This window comes from Lolium rigidum, chromosome 6 (assembly GCF_022539505.1).
Source record: "Lolium rigidum isolate FL_2022 chromosome 6, APGP_CSIRO_Lrig_0.1, whole genome shotgun sequence".
NCBI classification, from domain to species: Eukaryota; Viridiplantae; Streptophyta; class Magnoliopsida; order Poales; family Poaceae; genus Lolium; species Lolium rigidum.
The window spans coordinates 169,163,183-169,186,545 of NC_061513.1; the positions used below are offsets into that span (position 1 = coordinate 169,163,183).

A 23,363-nucleotide genomic window follows, 5' to 3' on the forward strand; every position below is an offset into this window, starting at 1 on the left:
CGATGCGCAGCCAGCAGCCGATGCGCAGCCATCGACTTTAGTGGAATTATGCAATGTTTATCGAGTCTCCACCAAATCCGGACCAACGGTGGTGCCTTCGTTGCCTCGAGGGAGTAAAACAATGGAAACTTCTCCAGTTGCTTCGAGCCGATCCGGGTTCCTGAACCTTTTTGTCAAGGATTTCCAATCTTTGGGGCTAGTTCAGCTGAAACGGAAGATTATCGAGCTGTCGGAGGAAGAAAGAGGATCGGCTGTGGCGCATTCTCTACGACATTCTCGCCTCGAGTGAGGCTCGGGGGCGACGAGGCTCGAGTAAGGCTCGGGGGCAGCAGGCCTAGTGGATACTCTGTTTAAAGAACCGATGGGGATACCATCGGCTGATCCTTCATTGCAACCTTCTTCACAATGATGGGTGCTGAAAAGGATTATTGGGTTTGGTTGGAAAAGTTCGAAGGTTTTCCTGAAGATCCTGCATTTTCCACCAGATTTAGAAAATCATCGAGCTGAAGAAGAGAAGGGTGAATTTCAAAGGACCGATGCGGTGCGATCGGCTCATTACGCATTGGCAAAGGGGACGAATCGGCAAGGTCGGTAGAAGAGAGAATCGGCTCAATTAAACTCGGAAGGAATCGGCAAAATCAAAATTGGGGAAAAGTTCTTCATTGATTAAGATGAGATTTCTTACATAAAGAGCTAATTGCTCTCAAAAGGGAAATACTAGGGGATCCATTGCCCCATCTGCTACTACTGGCCCTATTCTAGAGGTCCTATCTATGGGCCATCACTGCCCTCGTCGTCGCCGTCGTCGCCACTATCGGCGCTGCTCCCGGCGGGCTCGTCGTCGCTCCAATGGCCGCCGACCGGGCCCTCGTTGTCTTCATCTTCTTCGTCAGCGTCGTCCTCGTCGTCTGTCGAAGTCGCTAAGATTGCCGGCCAAGGGCGAGAACCGCTTGGCCGGCGGCTCGTCGGAGGAGCTCTCGTCGTCCTCCTCCTCCTCTTCCTGCTCCTCCTCCTCCCCGGAAGAGGTGAAGTCGCGAGGAGAAGGCTGTCGTCGTCACTCTCCTCCTCCGTTTCCCCAACGGCGAGGAAGCGGAGGTCGCTCTCCCCGTCCGTCGAGGGCTGGTCGTCCTCGGACCGGATGGAGAAGTCGTGGTCGACTCCTCCCCGGCCGCAATGGCGCGGCGGGTGTTGGCCGCGTGGACCGCCGCCGCGTTGTACTCCGGCGTCGGCTCACGGGACGTGGAGGATTGGCTGGCAAGATCCGATGGGGCGAGAGGAGGAAGAAGACATGGTGGGCTGGGAGGGCTTTTGGAGTGCTAATGCGAAGGAGATACGGAGGAGAAGCTGTTCGGAGCGGTTAAATCGAAGGAGGATATAGTGGAAATTCAATGCCACAGCAGTTTCCGAGGAAGTGGTGCCTAAAAAAAGAAAAAAAAAAACTGCCAGGTCACGCGGAGAAGTTGAGAAGGCAAGGCATCATCATGAGGGATACTGCGACGGTTCTGCCACGACATGACCCGACGAAGGAAAGCAGAGTGATTTTGGAATTACCAATTCCAAAACCGAGGGGGCATGTGTTATCACCGAGAATTTAACCGAGTCGGAGGTGGGCCGCAATCAAGATGGGCTTAAAGGAAGTATACATGGAGAATTATGTGAATCGGCCTGTTATGCTAAGTTGGGCTTCATTGCCCTTGTATACGTAAAATATTAGATTGCATCTTAGTTTAGAAAGTAGAATCTTACTCGTGCACGGTTAGTGCACGCCCACATTAGAAAGTCTGCTGGACTATAAATATGTACCTAGGGCTTATGGAATAAACAACAACTCACGTTCAACCCCAAACAAACCAATCTCGGCGCATCGCCAACTCCTTCGTCTCGAGGGTTTCTATCAGGTAAGCGACATGCTGCCTAGATCGCATCTTGCGATCTAGGCGGCACCAGCCCACGTTGTTCACGCGTTGCTCGTACTTGAAGCGCTTTTGATGGCGAGCAACGTAGTTATCATTAGATGTGTTAGGGTTAGCATTGTTCTTCGTTTAAGCATGCTTACGTAGTGCAACCCTTGCATATCTAGCCGCCCTCACACCTATCTCGGGTGTGGGGCGGCACCCGCTTGATCATTATTTAGTAGATCCGATCCGTTACGATTGCTCCTTGTTCTACAAGGATTAGTTTAATATCTGCAATAGTTAGGCCTTACAAAGGGGGAGGATCCGGTGGCACGTAGGGTGGCGTTCGCAAGTCCTAAACAGGATGTTCCGAGGATCAACTTCATGTTGGTTTTTAGGCCTTGTTTAGGATCGGACTTACGAGCACCGTGCGTGGCCGCGAGGCCCAACTCGGAGTAGGATGATCCGATTATGCGGTGAAAACCCTAAATCATCGTAGATCTAATTAGCTTTATCTTGATCAAGCAGGACCACCAAGTATTCGTGCACCCGTACGAATCATGGGTGGATCGGCTCTTTGAGCCGATCCACGAGATAACTTTGAGAGCCGATCGAGGCTCGTATTTAACGTTTACATGTATGCCCTGCAGGAAACTAAGCGAGGCATCCCCATCACCTTCACGACCGGGTATAGGTCGGGTGGCACGCCCTTGCACTTCGCATCGCCGCGTGTGACCGAGGAGAGCATTGCGGGCCGTCGCTCGGAGGGTCTCGGCCCAGCCGCAGCTCTAGGCTCTTCCCGGCTCTACGGTGTTGACAAGGCCGCTGCCCGCCGGTGGGTTTTGGCAGTCAACAGTTAGTACCGGAAAATGCATCAAAATGATATAAATTATGAATAAAACATGTAGGTATTGTCTTAAAACTAGCATGGAACATAAGAAACTATAGATACGTTTGAGACGTATCAGGCTCTCTCATCTCCAGCCCGGCTGACGCTATCTTCAAAATGTCTATCTACATGCAGAGTTGGAGGGTTCTGGTCAGACCGAGGGACCGACCACTGCTGGACGTGGCGCTGGACGAGGTTAGGAGGCTACATGCACGGATGTGGGCCGGAGGACACTGACACCATCGCCTACCAGGATGGAGCGTAGACTCTACCTCTCCTGCCCGTCCTATGTTCTCTAGTCTCCCTGCTAGGTTTATGTGTTTTCTTCGGGCATCAGACTTGTCTTGTTTGTATTGTGGTATCAGAACTCTGGAGGTATCAATCCTGTGTGGGGTGAGTTGTATCGCTACTTCTATGGTTACCATGAGGGCTTTATATATAAAGCCGGGCCAAGGGCCTTAGAGCATCTCCAGCCGTCTCCCCGACGAGGCCCCCAGGACGCTCTTTTTTCATCCGGATGGACGAAACCGGCCCAGTCGCCCCCGGTTCCTCGTTTTCGTCTGGAGTAGGCCTTTCATCCGTACGGAGAGCCCAGGCCATCCCCGGCCCCCAAGGGAGTGCTCGGGGACTCCGGACGAGAGAAAAGCAGGGACGGGCCCGCTCTGTCGCACTACAAGAAATGTGTTAACTAGTGACCTTCTCATAGTGACCGTAGAAGAAATGGTCATATATTTATGACCAGTGGACACGAAATGGTCTTAAGGCGTTTGGGAGGGTCAAAATGCTAAATCGCAACGACCATTTTTCTTAGAAAGGTCATAATTTCCTTCTACAAAATGGTCATAGAGAAGATGATACGGTATACAGACTTATCTTAGACGATCACGACCAATTTAAATGGTCATGACTGTTAACTCATGATATCTTAAAATTGGAGGCGGAATCAGGATATTAATCTTGTGTAGACATGTCAAAGTTGTGTAGTTAAATATATGTATTTATATTATTTTTTTATATTGTTTTGCACAATTTCTTGCCTATGTATCTAAAACTTGTGTAGTCAATTGACTACACTGATATAGTGTGGCTCCCTCATTTCTTAAAATGACTAGTTGGCTAACTCAGCGATTTCGCCTATGTGTCATATCAATGTGTCAATTATGCTTACGTGTTTAGATAGAACTAGGTTCAAATTTATAACCGACAAATGGGACTCACACATTGAGCATGTGCACGGTGTGATCCAACTACATATAGCCAATGACACGTGTAACCTACCTGGCACGTGGGTCCTTTTCTTACCTAGCTTTTTTTGCTCCGCCCAATCCTACGAGCCTCACGCTTCTTTTGCCTCCACTCCTTAGCGAAATTTTTGGCAGCCCGCCCAAACCACGCGCCTCTTTCTTCCCCCAATTCACGTGTCTGCAACCCAATAATGCCTAGGGCCCCACCTAGTAGCCATATCAGAGTCTCAAAAAAAAACCTAGTAGCCATATCAATCCAGATCTTGCTCTCCCACTCCTGAGTCCCGACCCTCTCCACCACCAAACCCTACCCAGCCGCCAATCACCTCGCCGGCCTCCGCGGCTCCGCCTCTCCCCTATCTTTGTATGTGCTCTGGAGTCGTGCCCCTTGACGGCCTCCGCCTCGCCCGCTTCCTCCAGGTCCTCTACACCGGCGCAACTACTCCGTCGTCGGCAAGGCGTGGAGCCAGCTCATCCTCGCCGTCCATGTCTTCCCCAGGGCGCACGCACGATGACCCTCGCCAGCGTCCGGCACTCCTACCTGCTCAAGGTACCTAACCCTGCCGCCCTGCACCAACGGCATCGCATCTCCCGCCTCGACGATGGCTTCCTGAGCTCCTGGCTCGAAGATGGAGAGGCTGTGCCGACGAGGAGTTCTTCTACAACTGCGAGGGCCACATCTTCAGCTACCTCGCCGAGAAGGATTCAGTCAATTTTCCGTCTGCTCCCATCCGACCTTTGCGTCATTCGTTGTGGAGTTGATCTGATATATGTTGATCTGGTATGTTTGTGCTCGATTTGTGCAGGATAGGTGTAGATCTGTTTGTGCTGGCTGGGTACGATCACGTGGAATAGATCATCTCCAAGAACGTCCATGAGATATGACTGCAATTACCTCTTCCATGGTTAGTCCCTCTCTCCTTTCCTCCATCCCCTGAATGCATCGGTGCAACTTTTGTGTAGGTTGTGATTGTGATCCGTATGCTATCTTCTTATATTGTTCCTAAGGCCTATTTGCTCGATTTTGTTGTACGGTTTTCAGTGCCGAAACTTCAAACAAATACTTGGGCGGGCCAAATTAAAACGGATCAATCAAAATCACGTCTTAACTAGTGTGCCGTTCAGGGTAATTCAGGGCTACAAGGATTTTTTTTCAAACAATCCAATAGCTAGCTAAGAATTCGGGAAAGAAAAAAAAAGTGCATGTTGCACGTCTTGCTGCAATTGAAGGGAGATTTTAGGTGAACTGCTCGATTAATTTTGTACCTGAGGTTGCTAATAATTTATTATCTGTGATGCCAATCCAGGTTTATGCATCTTCCTGGACTCTACCGATGTTCTCAGCTTCTTGGCAGCTACGTCTGTTTCTCCATCCTTGTGCTCAATTTGAACGAACTCTATAGCTGGTAAGCTGGACTTTATAGATTCTCCGCAGATCAATAGCTATAGTATTGAGAATTTGCATAAATACTGTTACTGAATTATTATTTTAGTATCCATATGTTATCTAGCACTTGCATAGATCGAATTGACTAGAAATGGTAGTGTGCCCTTCTTGCTGGACTGATGCCAGGCTTGCAGCGCACAGATAATTATCTGTTTAGCAACTTTAATTCATAGTGTGTTTGTGAGGTTCATGTCATGGTTGTATTAATCCTATACATTTGAACCCACTATATCTGGATTTATGTAAGTTCAGCCTGATTTGCCATTGGCAGGTCCTCATGCTGGTTGAGCGCATAAACATGATCTCGTAGTCAGGTATGCAGAAGTCCCCATTTTATCTACTCTGTACTTGAAGATGGAACAAACTGCTGCTTTTTTGTATGCATGGGATCCATCTTAAGCATGTAAATATAACTATTAATATGCGTTCATGATATCTATCTGTAGAGTTATGAGGAATTAACCGCCTGATTTTATACTATTTTGGTAACAACATTAAGTTCAAATATTCAGCTGCTGCTTATCGTACCTTGTGTGTAGCATGGTCTGCAGAGAAGTGTAAGTCTAGATTAAATCATTTAAACATATGTTGTGCTTTTTTGTGGTAAATATGTACTACATCTTTATATATTGGCAAGAATTTTTTTTGTGTGAGACATGAACCCTGCTGGTTCTACTTAAGTGAACATACTACAGATTTAGACTTCGTGTGGTTTGTGGTTCATGAATGATAGCTCTAGTATTCATTGAGTATGTGAGCTACATTATTATTTTTCCTTAGTTGGCCTAGATTTCTTGACCATATCTGTGCATGCATCACTTGATCCCAATCGAAGGAGCTAGGCTGAAAGGAATTGAAGTGACGTGAATCCGTACTTAGCAAAATCAAGTTATTACTCTTGTAGAGCTAGTTATACTGTGATTGCCATTGAATATGTATTATATGATGTAACAGACTAATTCTAGCTGTTATTTAAAGTTAAAACTTCTATCTTCTGTCTGTTTTGTTCTAAATGTTAGTAATTTATTTACTGCGAATTGAAATCTGAAGATTATGAAACTGACATCTTGGATCCAGATCCACAAACTGGAATGCAGGTGGGACCCACGACTAGTTGACCCATCATTTGGAAAAAAAAGGTAAATTGAAATTATTGAGTTGGGCACTCGGTTTACACCAGCGCGATATGCAGTAACATGTATTAGTGCATAAACCATTTGCTTGTACATTGTCACCAATAGTGCTTAGTGCTCGCAGGTTGACGGAGAAGAAGCCGGCGACCTCCATGCGGGAGGTCAAGGTGCAGAAGCTTGTCCTCGACATCTCCGTTGGTGAGTAAAGGTTGCCTCACCCGCACGTCCAAGGTATAAATACTGTTATCTATTTATCCTATACCCTCCTTGTTGATGTGCCCGCGCTTGTGGGATTCCAATTAGTTCCCTCTAGATATATTAGTATGTTTAGATGTGGTGATGCTCGGGATCGGTAGCGAGTGTTCTACTTCGATTATAGCATTCTTGTTTCATTAGTAGTTTGTGGAACTGTAAGCCAGTTGATGATCTAGCCTGGCTTGGCACTTGCATATTCTATCCGTGGTTGCAATGCCTCTTTTGAAGTGTGCTAGTGTTTGGACATGCATCAGCTTGTGATACAAATGCTGCTACCATGTAACCACTATTGTCAGTCATGTCCGTCGCATTTCGATTAGCTTGGATTGACTTAAATTTGTGTCATCCGAATGGCACTATAGACAATTCACATGTACGGTATTACGTGCCAAAAGACAATATCTTACCGGCACTAAACGGTTAAACCGTTAAAGTCATCTCTCTCAATATGTTGTGTTGGAAATACACCTTTCATCGCAAACATTGCCGTTAACCGCATTGTTTTCATTTTTTTTGCTAGGTGCTCGGAGCTGCCGACCGGACAGTCACCGGTGTTCTCCAAGGGTATGTTTCTTAAACCCAATTTCTCCTCGTTGGCCCAAGTTCTGTCTGCACTCTTGACTCACTAGTAAATGCAGAGAAAAGCTAGATCATTCTGTCACCTGCATAACTGAGTTATATTGCTACTGCATCCTTCTCCATACGGTGTCTCGGACTTTTTTTTTTATCTTTCTCATCTAGCACGCATAACCAACTAGGATGCAGATTTAATATGTACAAACTTAATTACGTATGCATAAGTAGCTACATAATGCACACTCAGCATTGCAATACGGAAATCTTCATTGGAATGCCAACTACTAGAGACACTGGATGCTTATGTGTAATCTCGAACATTCATTTGAACATTACGAATAAAAAGAGTTTGATGGGTGTAAAATTCTGTGTATAAATTATATGTAATCTTCATTTCTGTCTTTCTAACCTGTTGATATATATTTTAATGATCTGTGCTTAATCTTCGTTGTGCATCATACGGTTTTACTCTGTTTTTTATTTCTGCTGGAACTTTCGATAAACATAATATATTATTTTTCTTTGTAATTGTAATGCAGGTGCATCATTTCACGTCACATCCATTTTGTTTATTGACAGTATGCAAAGGTTTTACAAGAGCTCCACGCTGAAAGAAGTTTGAAGACACGTGAAGCCCTACTCAGCAAAAAGTATTAGTTACTGTATTTTTAGAGTTGGTTATCCTGTGTGTGATATATGATGTAATAGACTGATGCTCGCTGTTATTTAAAGTACTTATGATTAATAATCTGATTGAATATTGGTTATTTATTTACTCGCAAAACATGGAAATTGAAATCTGAGATCGAACCTGAACAAACCTGATGAGAAAGACCCGCTGACAACTGAGATCAATTGTTGGAAAAGAACTGTTGAGACAGAATAGCCATGGCCCAAAAACAAAAATAAAAAGACCAAACGTTTGGGCTTGGCCCAATAAACTGAACAAATTTCATTAAAACATGATAAATGCGCTGGAATTAATGAGCATGGCCCATATGGACGACCATTTGGTTTGGTCGTAGATCTGCCACATAGGATTTGACATGTCGGATCTGACGTGGACATATGAGATTGCCCGTGACCAAAATTTTGGTCATGGAACCTACGACCATCAATGTTGGTCATAATCGTCTATGACTAATTAAAAATAAGGTCGCTGTGATCCGTCAGTGACGCTCAACTGGCGACCAACATTTATTGGTCATGACGTGGTCATAGATGATGCACAATGACCTTTCAACGACCAATATGGAGGGTCGCAAGTCACCATATTTCTTGTAGTGTCGGCGAGAGAACAGACGAACCCCACCACTTTGTCGACGCAAATCCCTCATCCCCTCCCTTTCCTCTCTCGCCGCCGGCACCACCCCTCGGCAATCCGCCGGCGGGTTGCCCCAACTCCGCCGTTCCTCCACCCATCAGTCTATATTCCGCCGTTCCTCCACCCTCTGCCTATTTTCCGCCGCCGGGCAGCTCCCTCGCGTCGCTCATCGTCGACACGCCCGACAGGTGTTCGTCCAACTGCTTGGCCGGGCATGGATTCCGACGAGGAGCAGGAGCAGATGTTCGCCGAGCTTCATGAAGAAGAAACGGCTGCCGCCGCCCAAGACGAGGAGCACCTGCTCATCCTCGCTTGCCTGTCCGGCTTGTACGCCGAGTCTATCATTGGTCGCCGTGGTGGGTCGGCACCAGGTCGCCGGAAGTGCAAGCCGAGGCAGCGAATGGAGGGGTATTGCATGCTCTACGCCGACTACTTCGCAGACGGTCCATTGCACGGTGAGGCTATTTCCAGGCGTCGTTTCAGGATGAGCCGGAAGCTCTTCCTGAAAATTGTGTATGCCCTTCGAGAGTCTATTTCAGATGCAAGTTAGATTGCACCGGCATGGCAGGGTTTTCCGCCCTTCAAAAGTGCACGGTGGCTATGCGGATGCTGGCATATGGAGCTCCTAGTGATTCTGCAGATGACTATCTTCGGATGGCTGAGTCCACCGCCCTTGATTGTTTCTACCGGTTCTTCAGGGCGGTGATAGAAGTGTTCGGGGACTTCTACTTGAGATCACCGACTGTCGAAGACACTGCTAAGATCCTCGCTGTCAATGAAGCTCGAGGATTTTCAGGGATGCTTGGAAGCATTGACTGCATGCATTGGAAATGGAAGAACTGTTCGTTTGCCTGGCAGGGAATGTACAAGGGTCACAAAAAAGGTTGCACTGTGATACTTGAGGCAGTGGCTTTGGCACTCCTTCTTTGGTATGCCGGGATCCAACAACGACATCAACGTATTGCAGTGCTCGCTGGTCTTCTCCAAGCTTGTTGAGGATCATGCTCCCCCGGTTAACTTTGTGATCAATGGCCGGCACTACAGCAAGGGATACTATCTTGCAGACGGTATCTATCCAAAGTGGGCAACATTTGTGAAGACTATCTCAAACCCCGGCCTTCCGAAGGAGCAGCAGTTTGCCGAGGAACAAGAAGCTTGCCGAAAGGATGTAGAGCGTGCATTTGGTGTCCTCCAGCAGAGATTTGATGTAGTCCGGTTCCCCGCTTTGACTTGGTCGAAAGATCAGATGTGGAAGGTGATGAACTGTCGTGTGTGCTTACACAACATGATTATCGAGGATGAGCGGAAGCATCCGGTCCCTCTGAGCGAACAAGCTGCACCATATGACAGAGAGGGTCCTCTTGCACAGCCTAACCACCAGGTGCCGGCATCATGGGATGCGTTCATCGCTATGCGTCAGGAGATTCGAGACTCCACAATGCATCAACAGCTGCAGGATGATCTGGTGGAGCACTTATGGACGCTTCGAGGCAACACCAACTAGTTTCCATTTGATTTGTTTGAAAACTTGTCTCGTTTTGTTAAACTGTAACGTTTATTTATATAAATAAGCCAAATGTTGGCAAAACTGGCCAAATTCGCCGATTATGCATGACATTTATCATCCAAGGATGTTTTTCTCTAAAAAACGATGAACCCCGGATGTTTCAGGCAGGAAGACGGCTGGAACTTCGGCGCTCTCCGGGCAAAGTTTCATCCAATCCGGCGCTAATTTAGCGCCGGATTTCGCTCCGGGAGCCCCAACGGCTGGGATGCTCTTATGTTTTAAAAAATGTTTTTTTAAAAAAAAAGCAAGCAAGATGGGCGAACAGGATTTGAGTTCGAGTATGCTAAACCCCAGAAGCACTGGAGCACATTCTTGTCGCGACTACTACTAGGCTCAGTGTTTCTCCTCCCCGTCGTCTTGACGGCGCCGAGCCCCATGGCTAGCTCACCGGAGAACAAGCCAATGGGTTCACCGCCACCATTCCCTTCCGCACGTCGTCCCCAAGAAAACCCCCAACCCACTGACCCCGATCCGCCGGAGCCAGCCCAATCAGATCACACCAAGCCGACCCCGCCGCCGCATCCAGGAAATGCCACTGCCACCGCGGCGTCCCCGGAAGCTTACGAATCACCGGCGCCGGTGCCGAAGCCGGAGCCGAAGGACGGAACAGCGCGGCAGGAGGCCCGGCCGTCTTCGCTCTCCGCGCCACCTGCGCTCGAAGCCACGGAACCAGTGGGGCCCACCTCGCCTTTGCCGCCGCCAAAGTTCGAGGCTTGCCCCGAGGCAGCGACCACGGGGGCGTCGCCATCCCCGTCGCCCCAAATATTGGCGCCCTCGGCCGCGGCCGGTACTCCACCGCCGTCGACCCCATCTAGTCCCCCAGGCGCCCTGTCGGATGCGGCCCCCGCTGATTCGGCAGCAATGGTGTCCAAGGATGCAGCTTGGCTACCTGCTGCGCTCGAATCGATGGATTCAAATCGGCCTACCGCGCCGACGCCGCCTAAGCCACCACTGAAGAGTGGACAAGAGGGGTTCTTGCCGCAACAGCACCCGCGACCACCTTGTCCTACCGTGCTTCCGGGGTGTGAAAATTCAGAGCCCGCACAGCCGCCTTCTCCTCGCCGTCCCGCCCCGGCTAACATTGCACACGCCTCGCCTGACACAGCCGAGGCCGATGCAATGGCAGTGACTTCGGCTGAGCCTTGTGCGTCGTCAGCATGTAAGAGTGAGGCTGAGGAGTCATTTGAACTCCCAATGCCTATACCGCTTTCTTCCCCAACAGAGGCTGGACCCTGGTCGCCGGAGATGGCACCTCAGGCGTTTGAGAAATTCGAATCTTCATGGCCGCCACTACCCTCTCCCAACCTGTCAGTCAAAACTACACACTCATTCCCAAATGCATCCATGCCGGAGGAAGCGTCGAATTCACTGACTGTATTGGAAGCTATGGATGCAAGGATAAACACTGCACCTGGCCTTCCTCGGCCATCATTTGGGTCTTTGCAACAGCCACTGCTGAGACCACTTTCTCCCATCACACAAGCTGAGCTCTGCTCACCAGATATGCCACCTCCTGGGTCTGAGAGTTTGTCAAGGCTGCCGCCACCCAATGAGACCACATATACCTCGTTCCATTTGATTTCCACCAAGGCAGAGACAGTAAAAACTGAGGAAGCGGTTTTGTCAGTGCCAGCATTGGAGGCAATACATGTGGAGACAGACGGTGCACGCAATTTGCTGCCACCATTGGAGAGCAAGGGGGAGGGGTTATTGAAACAGCCACTGTTGAGATCAACTACTCCAGTGACGCAGTCTGAAACTTGTTCACCGAAGATGGCACCTCCCAGGTTTGAGAGTCTTAGATCGTCATGGCAACCGCTATCCACTCCTCTTTGTGGGACTACACATATCATGCAAGAAGCAGCTGCAGCGGAGCCTTTGGCCGTGAAGCTGGAGGAAGAGGCTGGGCCACGACCTGCATTGGAGGAAATGGATGTGGACATGCATGCTGTACATCCCCTCCTGGCACCCTTAGAGAGTGGAATGGAGGGGTCACTGCAAGAGGAACATCCTAGACCCCCTTCTCCCACTGTGCAAGATGTGCCCTGTTCGCCAGATATGGCACCTCCGGGGTTTGAGAATTTTAAGTCACCACAGCTACTGCTACCGTCTCCACTCTTGGCACAGACTGCATACACCTGCAACGATCCAGCCACCAGTGAAGCTGAACAAGTGTCAGAGGATGCTGCTCAGCCATCGCCTGCACCGGAAGCAATGGATGTGAAGATGGAGATATCATTGGAGAGTGGAGCAGAGGGATCATTGCCACAACAACTGCACGAGCTGCCAACTCTTAAGGAGAAGAGTACTGCTTGTTCACTCGAGATGGTGACTTCAGGGCATGAGAACTTGCAGCTTTTGCCATTGCCTCCTCTTCTTCCTGAAATTCGGACGCCTAAGGTCTTGGCTGATATGGCTGCCACTGAGTCAGTTATAGAGGCATTGGATCAAGTGCATCATCTAGTGCCTCTGCTGGGGGCAATTGAAGAGGGCACATCACTCATTCTGTCACCACCGTTGGAGAGTGGTTCTGAGGGGTTGTTGCCACATCTAGAGCCACAGGTGAATTCTTTTAAGACGCATGCTGTGGACACCAAGCCAGATGTACCTGCCACAAATTATATGGATTTGAAGTCAGAAGAAACAACTCAGCCGCATCCTGCATTTCAGGCAATGGATACAAACATGGACCGTTCAACTACAGAGCTCCTGCTATCAGGGAATGGAGCAGAGGGGACATCGCCCCAGCGACAGCATCAGCAATCTTCACCAAGTATGCAGGCTGCACCCTGTTCATTGGGCGACTTGGAACTTCTGCCACCACCACCGCCTCCTTTCATCAGCAAAGGTTACTAATGTTCCATCTATTTGCTGCATTGCATATATATATTACAAAGTTACTATTGTTTGTGCTAGTAATTATTTGCCGTCAATGGAGTTCATGACACAGTTTCCTGTCTATTGATGAATAATGTTGGGATCACATGCCCATCTTAGATGCAACACAAAGTTGCTGTACTTGTTTGTGCAGAAATGTAGCTTGTTCAGGTGTTTGTCAGGCAATTGGATGTCCTCGCCAGTTTTATGGCGATCTTAATTTCTCACCAGAATCTAGCATGGTACTGATGGAGGACTTATGTAGCCGATAGTATTAACAACTGGACCGTTATAAGTGTCACGTCAAAGTACTAAGAATCTAGGACACTGTAACAAGAAGCAATATTTTACTTTCTAGAGTTTTCTTATGCATCATTTCCCTGGAAGGCGCTTTGTGGCATCACATCACACTGGAATTATTTCGTTCTACTTTCTCATAGTCATGAACTGTGCACGTACATGGGCTAGCAAATACAAATTGAACGGACTATAGGAGACAATTAGCATAAATACTGTAATGTTCACCAACTATGTTATTTGCTAGCTAATTGCTTTAGCACTGTGCTATATGTAAATGTTCACCCAGCAATGGTTTGTGGAGGCAATTAATTAACTTAACTGCACGCTCAAACTATACATCTGACTGAACAAGGTGAACGATGAAGAGCTGGTGAGACAGCATGCATGCATAAAGCTCCTAAGACTTTAGGATCACTGGTCGATGTACATATTGATGTTGTCCATGAGAATTCTCTTTAGGCTGTTTAGAACAAGACAATAGACGACCCTGGAATCCGTGGGCAGTGTTATCAAACCTGGCCTAGGAATATGCGGGCAGTGTTATCAGACCTTGACTAGTTATTGGATATGAGTGCGGCCACATTTAAGATATCAGTGGCATAACACATGAATATGAAGTCTATTAACTCATATGTATTTGAAATGTGACATGGTTGTAGATTTTGGTTACTTTTTTTGTAACAAATGTTCAATTTTTTTTTGGGTAACAAATGTTCAATATATTAACTTTGTACAGAAATGGGTCAAATGGTATGTGGAAGCTGCCGTGAACTTATTGCTTATCCTAGAGGGGCTGTTCATGTACAGTGTGCTGGCTGTCGGACAATAAACCTTGTATTGGAAGGTACATACTATTTCTGCTTTGTTCAACAGTTGTCTACTTTCCGTGTTTCCTTGTTATTCATTTTGTTCCTCTGATGTGACTTCTAGGGAGGTAAAACTCCAAAAGTTCCGTTTTCACTCGATTCTGTATTTACCACACAATTCTTATCTGGTCGCTGAACATTATGTCATGTCCCTTTTTTCTGTATAATAGTTTTTAAGTTGCAACTTTACTCTTCTGTCCATCTATCATGGTTTAAAACTTTATGAGATGTCATTTATATTTATATCAACACTGGCCCACTTAACAGAAATGTGAGGATTCTGAACTTCTTACAACTCTACTAGGTTTTTATGGCTATCAGCTCAAATTTATGTCAATTTAAAACCTTTTGGAACATGGACACTCTTAATGATATAATCGTGGGGTTATATGTTCTCATTTTTATCCTCCCAAGTGTGTTGAAACATAACATCTTCATATGCTTCCCAACGGTACCTTACGTTATATTTGTCTACTAGCTTTTATGGCTACCAGCTCAAATTTATGTCAATTTAAAAGCTTTTGGAACATGGACACACTTAATGATATAATCGTGGGGTTATATGTTCTCATATTTATCCTCCAAAGTGTGTTGAAACATAACATCTTCATATGCTTCCCAACGGTACCTTACCTTATATTTCTGTTGCAGCCCATGAAGTTGGTAATGTACGCTGTGGACGATGTGAGATATTGTTGATGTATCCTTTGGGGGCTCCTGCTGTAAAATGTTCTTTGTGCTTTTTCGTCACTGAGATTGGAGTAAGTGAACTTTGACTATGCACATAATTAACTTGGTACATAGCCTTTTTTTGTTGCAATATTTTCGAGCAAGAAAAGATTATATGCCACTGCAAAAAGTAGCACCAATCTGCTATGCATCCAGCTTGTTTGATTTACACAATCCCTATGCATATGATTTGGGAAACGTGCTATATTACCTATGCGGCCCAGAACATATTAATTTCTGGGATGAACAAAATGCGTCATTACACTTACTACTCCATTTTACCAATAGAGACGTCACCATCCATTGAATAGGATCAGAAGTTGTGCTCCTTACGCAATCATATCAATTAATCAATCATGTCAAAACTTCACCCTGAAAACAGTTATGTCAACTTTAGTCTCTGTGTCATTGCGATTCATGTTCTGGGCATTACTCACGAAACTCTTGTAAACCTTTCCATGCCAGCTCCTGTAATATACATGTCACCACCCCCTTTTTTTATTTCTTTTCGAATAGGGGAACATGCCCTGGCCTCCGCATCGAAACGATGCATACAGCAAACATGTCACCTACCCTGAAACCCAGCCAACATATGAAGCTTTTCTCTTCCCTGCTCTTCTTCTATAATATAACCACTCTGGTTTCTGATAGATCTGAAGCTTTAGAAATTTTCTTATTTGGTAGCTTCAATTTTGACCGTCTCTGATCATTATTATGTTCACGCTTTCCTGTCGGTGGTAGGAGTACAGCAATGCCAGTGCACTGAATCTATGCCAATTTCTTTGTTTCAGGAGCGGAATGTTCGGCCTCGGATATCAGTCCAGCAGGCTGCGTCGCCTCACCCACCAGAGCTGGTTAACCAGGGCTAGTAATCAATGTTGGTTCTCTATACCTGGTTGATTCCTGTAATACCAGAAATCCTGAAACGCAGTCTAAACAAGTAAAAGGAAAACTTGAAAATGCTGCTGTGGGTATTCTTGCAGTTTTTTGGCACGGGCATTTTGCTCGTGTGGGGGCGCGGCCTCGGGGCCGGCGTGGTGCGTTGTGTTGTATGGTTTTCGGCCGGTTTTCCTTATAAACTGTCCAGAATCTTTCCGACTTCATCAATCGAAGGTATTGCCGAGTCCAAAAAAAAAGATGTACAAAGTTCAAATCCGGCATGTAGCTTGGGGATAAATATGAAAGCCGAAGATAGTGTCCCCGAATCCAATCTGTGAAAAGATAGCGTTTTGTCATTTTCGTTGCTTCATAACATGTGAAGGAATCATGCAAACTTTGCTTGAGATTCTTAGCTAGAGCACTTATTTCTTGCCTGATTTTTATTTCTCCAAAAAGAGTTGGGTGCAGAACATAAGTACTAATGGAGAGAAAAACCTACAAGGAGAGACCTAAAAAAGGTGAAAATGAGATACCTATACCTTAGGTCCGCTTTGGTTTTCAGAACTTTAGGACTAAATAAAACAATGGATTAAGGTGCCATGTAGTGTATATTTCTACAGGATTTTAAAACACACAAGTTTCTTAAAAGGTGCCTTTGGATGGTGTGCATAAAACACTGGAATTTTGCACGAATGAGGAGGGAGTAGTAAAAGATAGAATGTAGTGCATTGGACTTCTCAAAGAAAAAATAAAATGGGGTTTGACCTCATATTGGGATTCCAATAAGATGGAAGGCATACCAATAGATTTCATAGGAATTTAGTGGCCTCTAAATCCTTTGATCCAATTATCCAAAGGCCTTCCATAAGAAAAATTTGAAGGACTTAAAAAGTTAGAATCCTCCAAAATTCTTATGAATTTCCGCCAATCCAAAGAGGCCCCTTAGTGTTGTGGAGGCCCAGTTCAATCTAAAGGCGGCTAAGCTCCTCGTCGTGAGGCCGGGAAAACTCGACTGGCTTAGGCTCGCCCATGGAGTCCGGCGGCGGCGCGCGCGTCCGCCGGCAGCTCCAGGCCGTGGGACGTGTCGCCGCGTACGTCGGCGGCGGCTTCCTCGTCCTTTCCGCAGCGTCCACGGCCGCCGTCCGCTCCCTCCGCTTCCTCTCTGATGCCAACCAGGTAACAACCCCCAAGGCCCCAACCCATCCAAATCCCAAAGCAGCTTGTTCTGACTAATCTGTGCCGTTACCAGCGGAAATTCGCGACGCCTTGCGGTTCATGCGAGGGGAAGGGAACCTACGCGTGCAGGCTCTGCAGGGGCAGCTCCACGGTGGAGTGGTCTCCGCTCTTCGACCCGGTGTTCATCAACCCGTGCCTCTGCCCTACCTGTGACGGAACCAGGTTGGCCTTCTTCTTCTAGTACAAAACATTTCCTGATCTTGGTTGCTGCTGGGTGCTGCTGGATATACTGCAATCGTGTCTTGCCATGGATGTTCCTTACTTTTTTTTTTTTTTTTTTTTTTTTGAGAAAGGATGTTCCTTACTTGATGTGTTTATGTTTTCAGAGTACAGCGCTGCTTGAACTGCCTGGGTAAATGCTATGCATGAAGAAGCTATGTGTAGCAACTGCCATTTCTTACCGATGGGCTTTACTGTTCGAGGAAAGTTACCTGGTGAGCATTTCGCATGATCATTTTAAGTTGTTGATAAAGTTAAGGTCAAGTGTTGCCACGGAGCCGTTGTATTTTAGTGCTGGGATGTAATTGATTGGTGAATAAATTGCATGGTTTGTGTCTTGTAGTGAAAAAGAATTTCTGGTTGATCCAAAACGGAATATCAAGGTGTGAACTGAAGTGACTTATTTTTCTTTAATCCCTATTTTTAGGTAAAAAAAAGGGTATAGAACTGAACTTTTTCTCAATGTGTAGGAGCGCGCATCTCAGTTAGACCTCGCTTTAAGAATGGTCAGGTGGTTGTTTTCAGTATCAACTTAAATTACAACCTGATTATATACATGTTATTTTGGGAGAAAATTGTAGCTCAACAAAGGAGAATACTGCACTCCAATGTTGTAAAATTGTAAGTGGTGACTTCAATAGTTGGTTAGAAAAAGAATTTCCTCCTTTGGCTGTTTTGGGACCCATGGTCCATATCCTGTGGGCTGTGTGGCTCTGAGGGCACATGTGGCCATTCTCTCTCCGTCTGAAATTCTGAATCGAGATTTTATCTGGTTGATGACATCAAACGATAGTGCACTGATGGCTGGTAATTCCCATTCTTAGAATTTTGTTGAACGTGTATGTGGTGGAGCCAATCTTGCTTGTTAAATCTTATTCTTATGTGAATCCTTGAGGACCCTGTGTCGGAAATATAGACTGCGACATGATGAAGGAGAGTAAATTATGCTGCAGTTTCTCAACAGCTGATGATAGTGTGACGCAGTATTGGCTGTGGTATAGTTGTTCTTCAAACAAAGTTACCAGTGAAATATAAACATAAAACATTTTGGATGAAGCATGCAGAACAGCATACAGTTGTTTAAAGCATATCATACTCTTTTAGGAAATAAGCATCTCTTAATATGCTGCCCTATTACTGTATTTTCATCTGATATCTGTATGTGGCATATTTTCATCACAATCATGAGAAGAGCTGCAACAACTATGTATGACCGCCAATAGGAGTATGTTTTTTTTTTGCCTGTGTTATGCAACTGTCTAGGTTTGTATTGAGCATTGTTGACTCGTGTTTCTCTTCATGCCTGATGTCAGTTGGCATTGTTCCACTCTTCTTTCTGAATATGCAAAAAATGAATCGTGTGAAGGGCAACTGTTATGTGCACCCTGACATAATTTTCAATTATTTGCATTATTCAATCTTGAAAACTCATTGCTTGCTCTTGCATTGTGACTACCTTGCCCAACATTTTGTGTGACATCTGTAAGTTGGCCTGAAAGGCTGAACTGTATACAATGTATTCTGCAGTTAACCTTAATATTAACTGGATACCGGTACATACAGACAAGAATTCCCCGTCAGCTATTCCTGTACCTGCCAAATGCGTGTACATTTCAGTATCTTCACCAAAGTGTCATGTTGTCTGTTAAAAATGACTCTGTTGTTTAAATATGCAAAAGGCTGATCTGAACTGGAGAGGCAGCAGTTACAGATATGATGTAGGAGGAACCCAGCGGATCCTCCTAGTTGATGCCCGATCTTTCACAGCGAGAACCTGGGGTAGAGATTCCTCCCAACAACGCGATGAACGCAGCCTGGAGAACAGGGAACGGATCCAGCAAGCGATACGCCTCAAACCAAGAGCTAGATAATCCTTGATGAACACAAGAACCTTCGCAGCGGATATAATAGATAACGGCAGCGCCGTACCCCCGGAGGGATGATACACGTGAACACACGCGATAGGGAAACCCTAAACTTTTAGACTAAACTTGTTCTCTCCCTAACCCTAGCCGTGCCATCTCCTTATATGAGAGGGAGAGGTGGCCGGCCGGCCCCCTTATTGGGCCTAACCTAGTTCGACTTGGACAGGCCCAAGTCAAACAGACTCTATTAAAAACCCTAGATGGCCCACAGCATGACCTGGCTACATTATTTCCTAACATAGAATGAATGACACAACCTTAGACTTAATTATTACATGGCGTAGGTCGTCCTAGCGTGTCACTCCTGAATCCTTGATGGCATACCACCTAGGTTGGTGGAGTCCTGAAATTGGGCTCCACATAGGCCTCCGTGCCCATATCAAGATAGCTCCTCAGCTTCTTTATCATCTACTTGCTCCATCTATGGCAGGAACGGTACCACTAGCCCACTACTAGCCATGCTGCTAACACCTGTGAATGCTATTGTCAGTTTGTTATATTTCTCTGCGGTCAATGGATCCTCCAAGTGTTCTGTTGTGGCTAAAGAAAAATGTTCACACATGCTATTCTTCATGCCTGACATCTGAGTTGCATTGTTTGCACCTTATTTCCGGAGCTGCAAAACTTTGCGCTGCATCCCTTTGTTTGCATAAAAGCCATAAAAAGGACACGTAACACAGTTGTGAACACCCATTTCTAATTCACACAGTTTCCCCATTACCCAGTCTGAAAAGAGTTTAGTCAAGCATGTCACTATGAATTTGTATAATGCAATTAGGCAGTCAACCTGACCAAATGGTTTTGCCCATGTTCGCTATGTTAAATATGCACACCTCATCTGAAAGGAAAAGGCGTCACGTGTGGTTCGCAGTTGCAGGAAGTTCCTCCTCTTGTTTATCACCTACTTGCCCTGTGAAGCTTATAATATTGGCAGCAGGTTCGTGGCAGAATCTGGTAGGAGCATTGTTATTGGTAGGTAAGGTTAGCTCTTGATAGAAATAGCAGCAGGGGACAAGTGCTCCTGCCTCATCTAGGGGCCAAAGCTCCTGTCGCCCCAAGGGAGAAAGGGACTGGGAAGTCTGACTGTCTAAGAGCAACTCTAACAGAGCCCGTAAATCCCGCCGGAACCGAACTTTTCCGGCGGATTTACGGGTTCGGGCCGAAACTGGTGCAGATCAGCGCCCGAAAAAGTGAGCTGGCCCGAATCGAAAGTTCGGGGGCCCGAGAAATCCTCCGCACGGCCCCTATTTAAAAGGGTTCGTGGAGGGGAGTTCGGTTCGGAAACCCTACTCCCCTCCCGCCGCTCCTCTCCCGCCGCCGTAGCCCGCCGCCGCTCCGACGAGCAATCCCGGGCGCTCGGACGCTGCTACGGCTACCACCCCGCCGTCCGAAATGACGCGTGCAACACGCGTGGGTAGGGGCGGCGGCCGATCCGGCGCCGGAAGGGCAAGTCGCCGTCCCCCGGGCGTACGGGCGGAGACGGAGCGCGGCAGGCGGGCGCGCTCCGACGGTGCATGGAAGCGGGCCGGCCGCAAGTGGCCGGAGCTGATGGCGCGCCACCTTCAAGCGCGCGCGGAGGCGGCTGCGGAGGCGGCGGCGGCAGCAGCTGCGGCTGGCGAAGCGGAGGAGCCCGCCGCTGCCGCCGTTGCCCCCGAGCGGCGACGACGACGATGCGGACGGACCGCCTCTGCTTTGCGGGGGCGCCTCCAGCGCGGCGGCGGCAATCGAGCTGTCGGCCCTCGTCGTCGCCTAGCAACCGACGGCGTCGAAAAACCCTCCGCCGCCCGGACAGTATAGTCGCCGGGAAATTTAATTTCTAATCTAATTAGGCATGTAGTACGTAATTTAGGTCCAATGCGGTTGTATTTTGTCACTATTTAGTGTGAATTATGATCGAATTAAGGTTGATCGGATGAAATCGACTGCAATCCCCGTCGATAGATTTCCCGCGTCGTTTGATTTTCACGAGTTCGGTTTCGGTTTACAGTTTCTGTTCTGCGACGTGCCCAAATGCTCTCTCAATTCGTTTTTCGGGAGATTGAACTTCGTTTTTTCGGTTCGGACAAATACGGACTCTGTTAGAGATGCTCTAAGCCTCTCAACATCAAGTTCACAAAGCAAGAGATGATAACCCAAGGATGAGAATAAGTTCTGTGATCCCAAGTCGTATCTTTATTCAGCTGCTCCTTTCATGGCGTCACGTCGCCTGCCCTATCTTTAGCTAGTGGTGCTGGTTTTATCGCTTTGATTAATTTCCAGGGGTGCCTTTCAGGAGGCATATTTGCATCTTTCTAACCCGGATGGTGCTCTTGGATACGGAACAAAACGTCTACACTCGACATGGATCCACGAGATGAAGATCGGCGCCCCTGGGTCTCAACGCTGAAAGGAGAAAAGTGAGAATTGGCTGATGTGAGAAGTGAGTGAAGCTCCGTTTGTGGCTTTATATAGCGGGGTGAAAGCCTGTTCCATGAGTGAAGCCCCATTTGGCATCGTGATGGCTTATGATACTACACATTTAGGCTAGTTTATTATATGCCTAGAGTCCTCCGTCAAAGTAAATCAAATACTTTAGCATAACAGTTATTTTGGAATGGGGGACTACCTCTCATCGTTTTCCAAAATAAAACCGCAGCTGGCAGCTTTTGCAACGCGTATGCATACAGACAACCTTGTTTGACTGAACTGTCGCTATGGACAAACACATGGCCAAAGATTAGCAGTCACAATAAGCCAACAAGCATGATAATATGATATAGTCCCTGGGAAGCACTACATCTGATGTTTTAATGCATATTCTTCTTGACCGGAACAAATTCAAGAAACCAGAAGATTGCGATGTCGGATACTTCTCATGTTACATGACAACTTTGGCTCTCTCTGCTAGCAGGACAGTCCAAAGACAACACCGTTTGTTCCATGACACTTTCCATCAGCTGCAATGCCATACCTGTTGGCTATATTCGTGTGGAAACTTCAGTCTTATCACACGTTCCCACACGAAAGATTTGGTGTGGTTTCTGAGTTCTGACCATCATTTTTTTTGGCCGTGTTGCTGTTCCTTTCACGAAAAACTGCTGAATTTACACATGATTGCTAGGATCTGCCGTGCCTCTTAGTGCACATCTTCTTCTCGTGTTATCTGACTGACGGAGACGGTGGTCCTTGGACACAGGCCCGCAGCTTTCACGTATTGGTGCTTTGCGATTCGTAACACGGAAACATGTTGTCAAATACTACGTCACGGTAGATTTCATGGCAACTTTTTTCGAAGAGTTCACCGATCAATTGATAAACATCCACGGTAGTACAATGAAAAGTCATAAAAAGGCATAAACAGGTTCTTAGACCATCTAGCGAAGACTACGGACGTTTGCACGATCTGAAGTCATGTCCCCATTCTCGCCCCTCCATCACTGAAACCAGTTTATCGTAGTAGATTTTTTTGAGGAATTTGTAGTAAAGCTTGTTGTTGTAGATAGACAAAATTAAAATTGTCGTGCTAAGACTCCAAAGTACCATCACAGCAGAGCAGCAACCATCCCTAAAGATGACACCTATATATTGGAAGAGCTAGACTTGGAACTTCACCTGGGCATTCTTCGGGCCGGGCCGGGTTTCGGGCCAAGCCCGAAAAAGCCCGAACCTAATTTCCCAGGCCCGAGCCCGGCCCGGCCCGACATCCGGGCTTGCAAATCAGGCCCGAACCCGGCCTGAAGTGACAAAAACCCGGCCTGGCCTGACAAGCCCGGCCCGAACTAGGCTAAAATCCTATTTTCTTCAAGCCCGAACCCGGCCCGGCCCGACCTTCGGGCTCCAAATTTAGGCCCGAACCCGGCCCGACATGCAAGCCCGGCCTGGCCCGGGATTTTCGGGCCGGGTCGGGTCGGGCTGTCCGGGCCGGGCTGCCCATGCCCAGCTGTAAGATTTTAGAATCTAAAATTTGGAACCACACCAACGAACATGAAAATCGATTGGATCTCAAGAGATCCGCATGATACA

The 23,363-nt window shown here is 47.0% G+C and overlaps 2 protein-coding genes across 2 annotated transcripts; both read left to right on the plus strand.

Moving 5' to 3' along the window:
- The first annotated feature begins 8,977 nt into the window (after positions 1-8,977).
- Positions 8,978-16,133, plus strand: LOC124663537 (flocculation protein FLO11-like). The gene is made up of 6 exons (XM_047201227.1): positions 8,978-9,090; positions 10,576-12,892; positions 13,001-13,178; positions 14,244-14,351; positions 15,025-15,134; positions 15,894-16,133. The coding sequence occupies exons 1-6, from the start codon at positions 8,978-8,980 to the stop codon at positions 15,969-15,971; spliced, it is 2,904 nt and encodes a 967-aa protein (XP_047057183.1). The 3' UTR covers positions 15,972-16,133.
- Positions 16,134-16,995: 862 nt separating this feature from the next.
- LOC124662750 lies at positions 16,996-17,778 on the plus strand. The gene is made up of 3 exons (XM_047200551.1): positions 16,996-17,157; positions 17,231-17,379; positions 17,544-17,778. The coding sequence occupies exons 1-3, from the start codon at positions 17,011-17,013 to the stop codon at positions 17,584-17,586; spliced, it is 339 nt and encodes a 112-aa protein (XP_047056507.1). The 5' UTR covers positions 16,996-17,010; the 3' UTR covers positions 17,587-17,778.
- The last annotated feature ends 5,585 nt before the right edge of the window (positions 17,779-23,363 follow it).

What these genes read in the sequence shown, in the direction of transcription:
- LOC124662750 (XM_047200551.1), top strand. Translation starts at nt 17,011, where the DNA reads ATGGAGTCCGGCGGCGGCGCGCGCGTCCGCCGGCAGCTCCAGGCCGTG. An exon ending in TCCTCTCTGATGCCAACCAG is followed by an intron (nt 17,158 to 17,230) that starts GTAACAACCCCC and finishes TGCCGTTACCAG; the next exon opens with CGGAAATTCGCGACGCCTTG. An exon ending in CCTACCTGTGACGGAACCAG is followed by an intron (nt 17,380 to 17,543) that starts GTTGGCCTTCTT and finishes TTATGTTTTCAG; the next exon opens with AGTACAGCGCTGCTTGAACT.
- LOC124663537 (XM_047201227.1), top strand. Translation starts at nt 8,978, where the DNA reads ATGGATTCCGACGAGGAGCAGGAGCAGATGTTCGCCGAGCTTCATGAA. An exon ending in TGCCACATCTAGAGCCACAG is followed by an intron (nt 12,893 to 13,000) that starts GTGAATTCTTTT and finishes CCTGCATTTCAG; the next exon opens with GCAATGGATACAAACATGGA. An exon ending in AATAAACCTTGTATTGGAAG is followed by an intron (nt 14,352 to 15,024) that starts GTACATACTATT and finishes TTTCTGTTGCAG; the next exon opens with CCCATGAAGTTGGTAATGTA.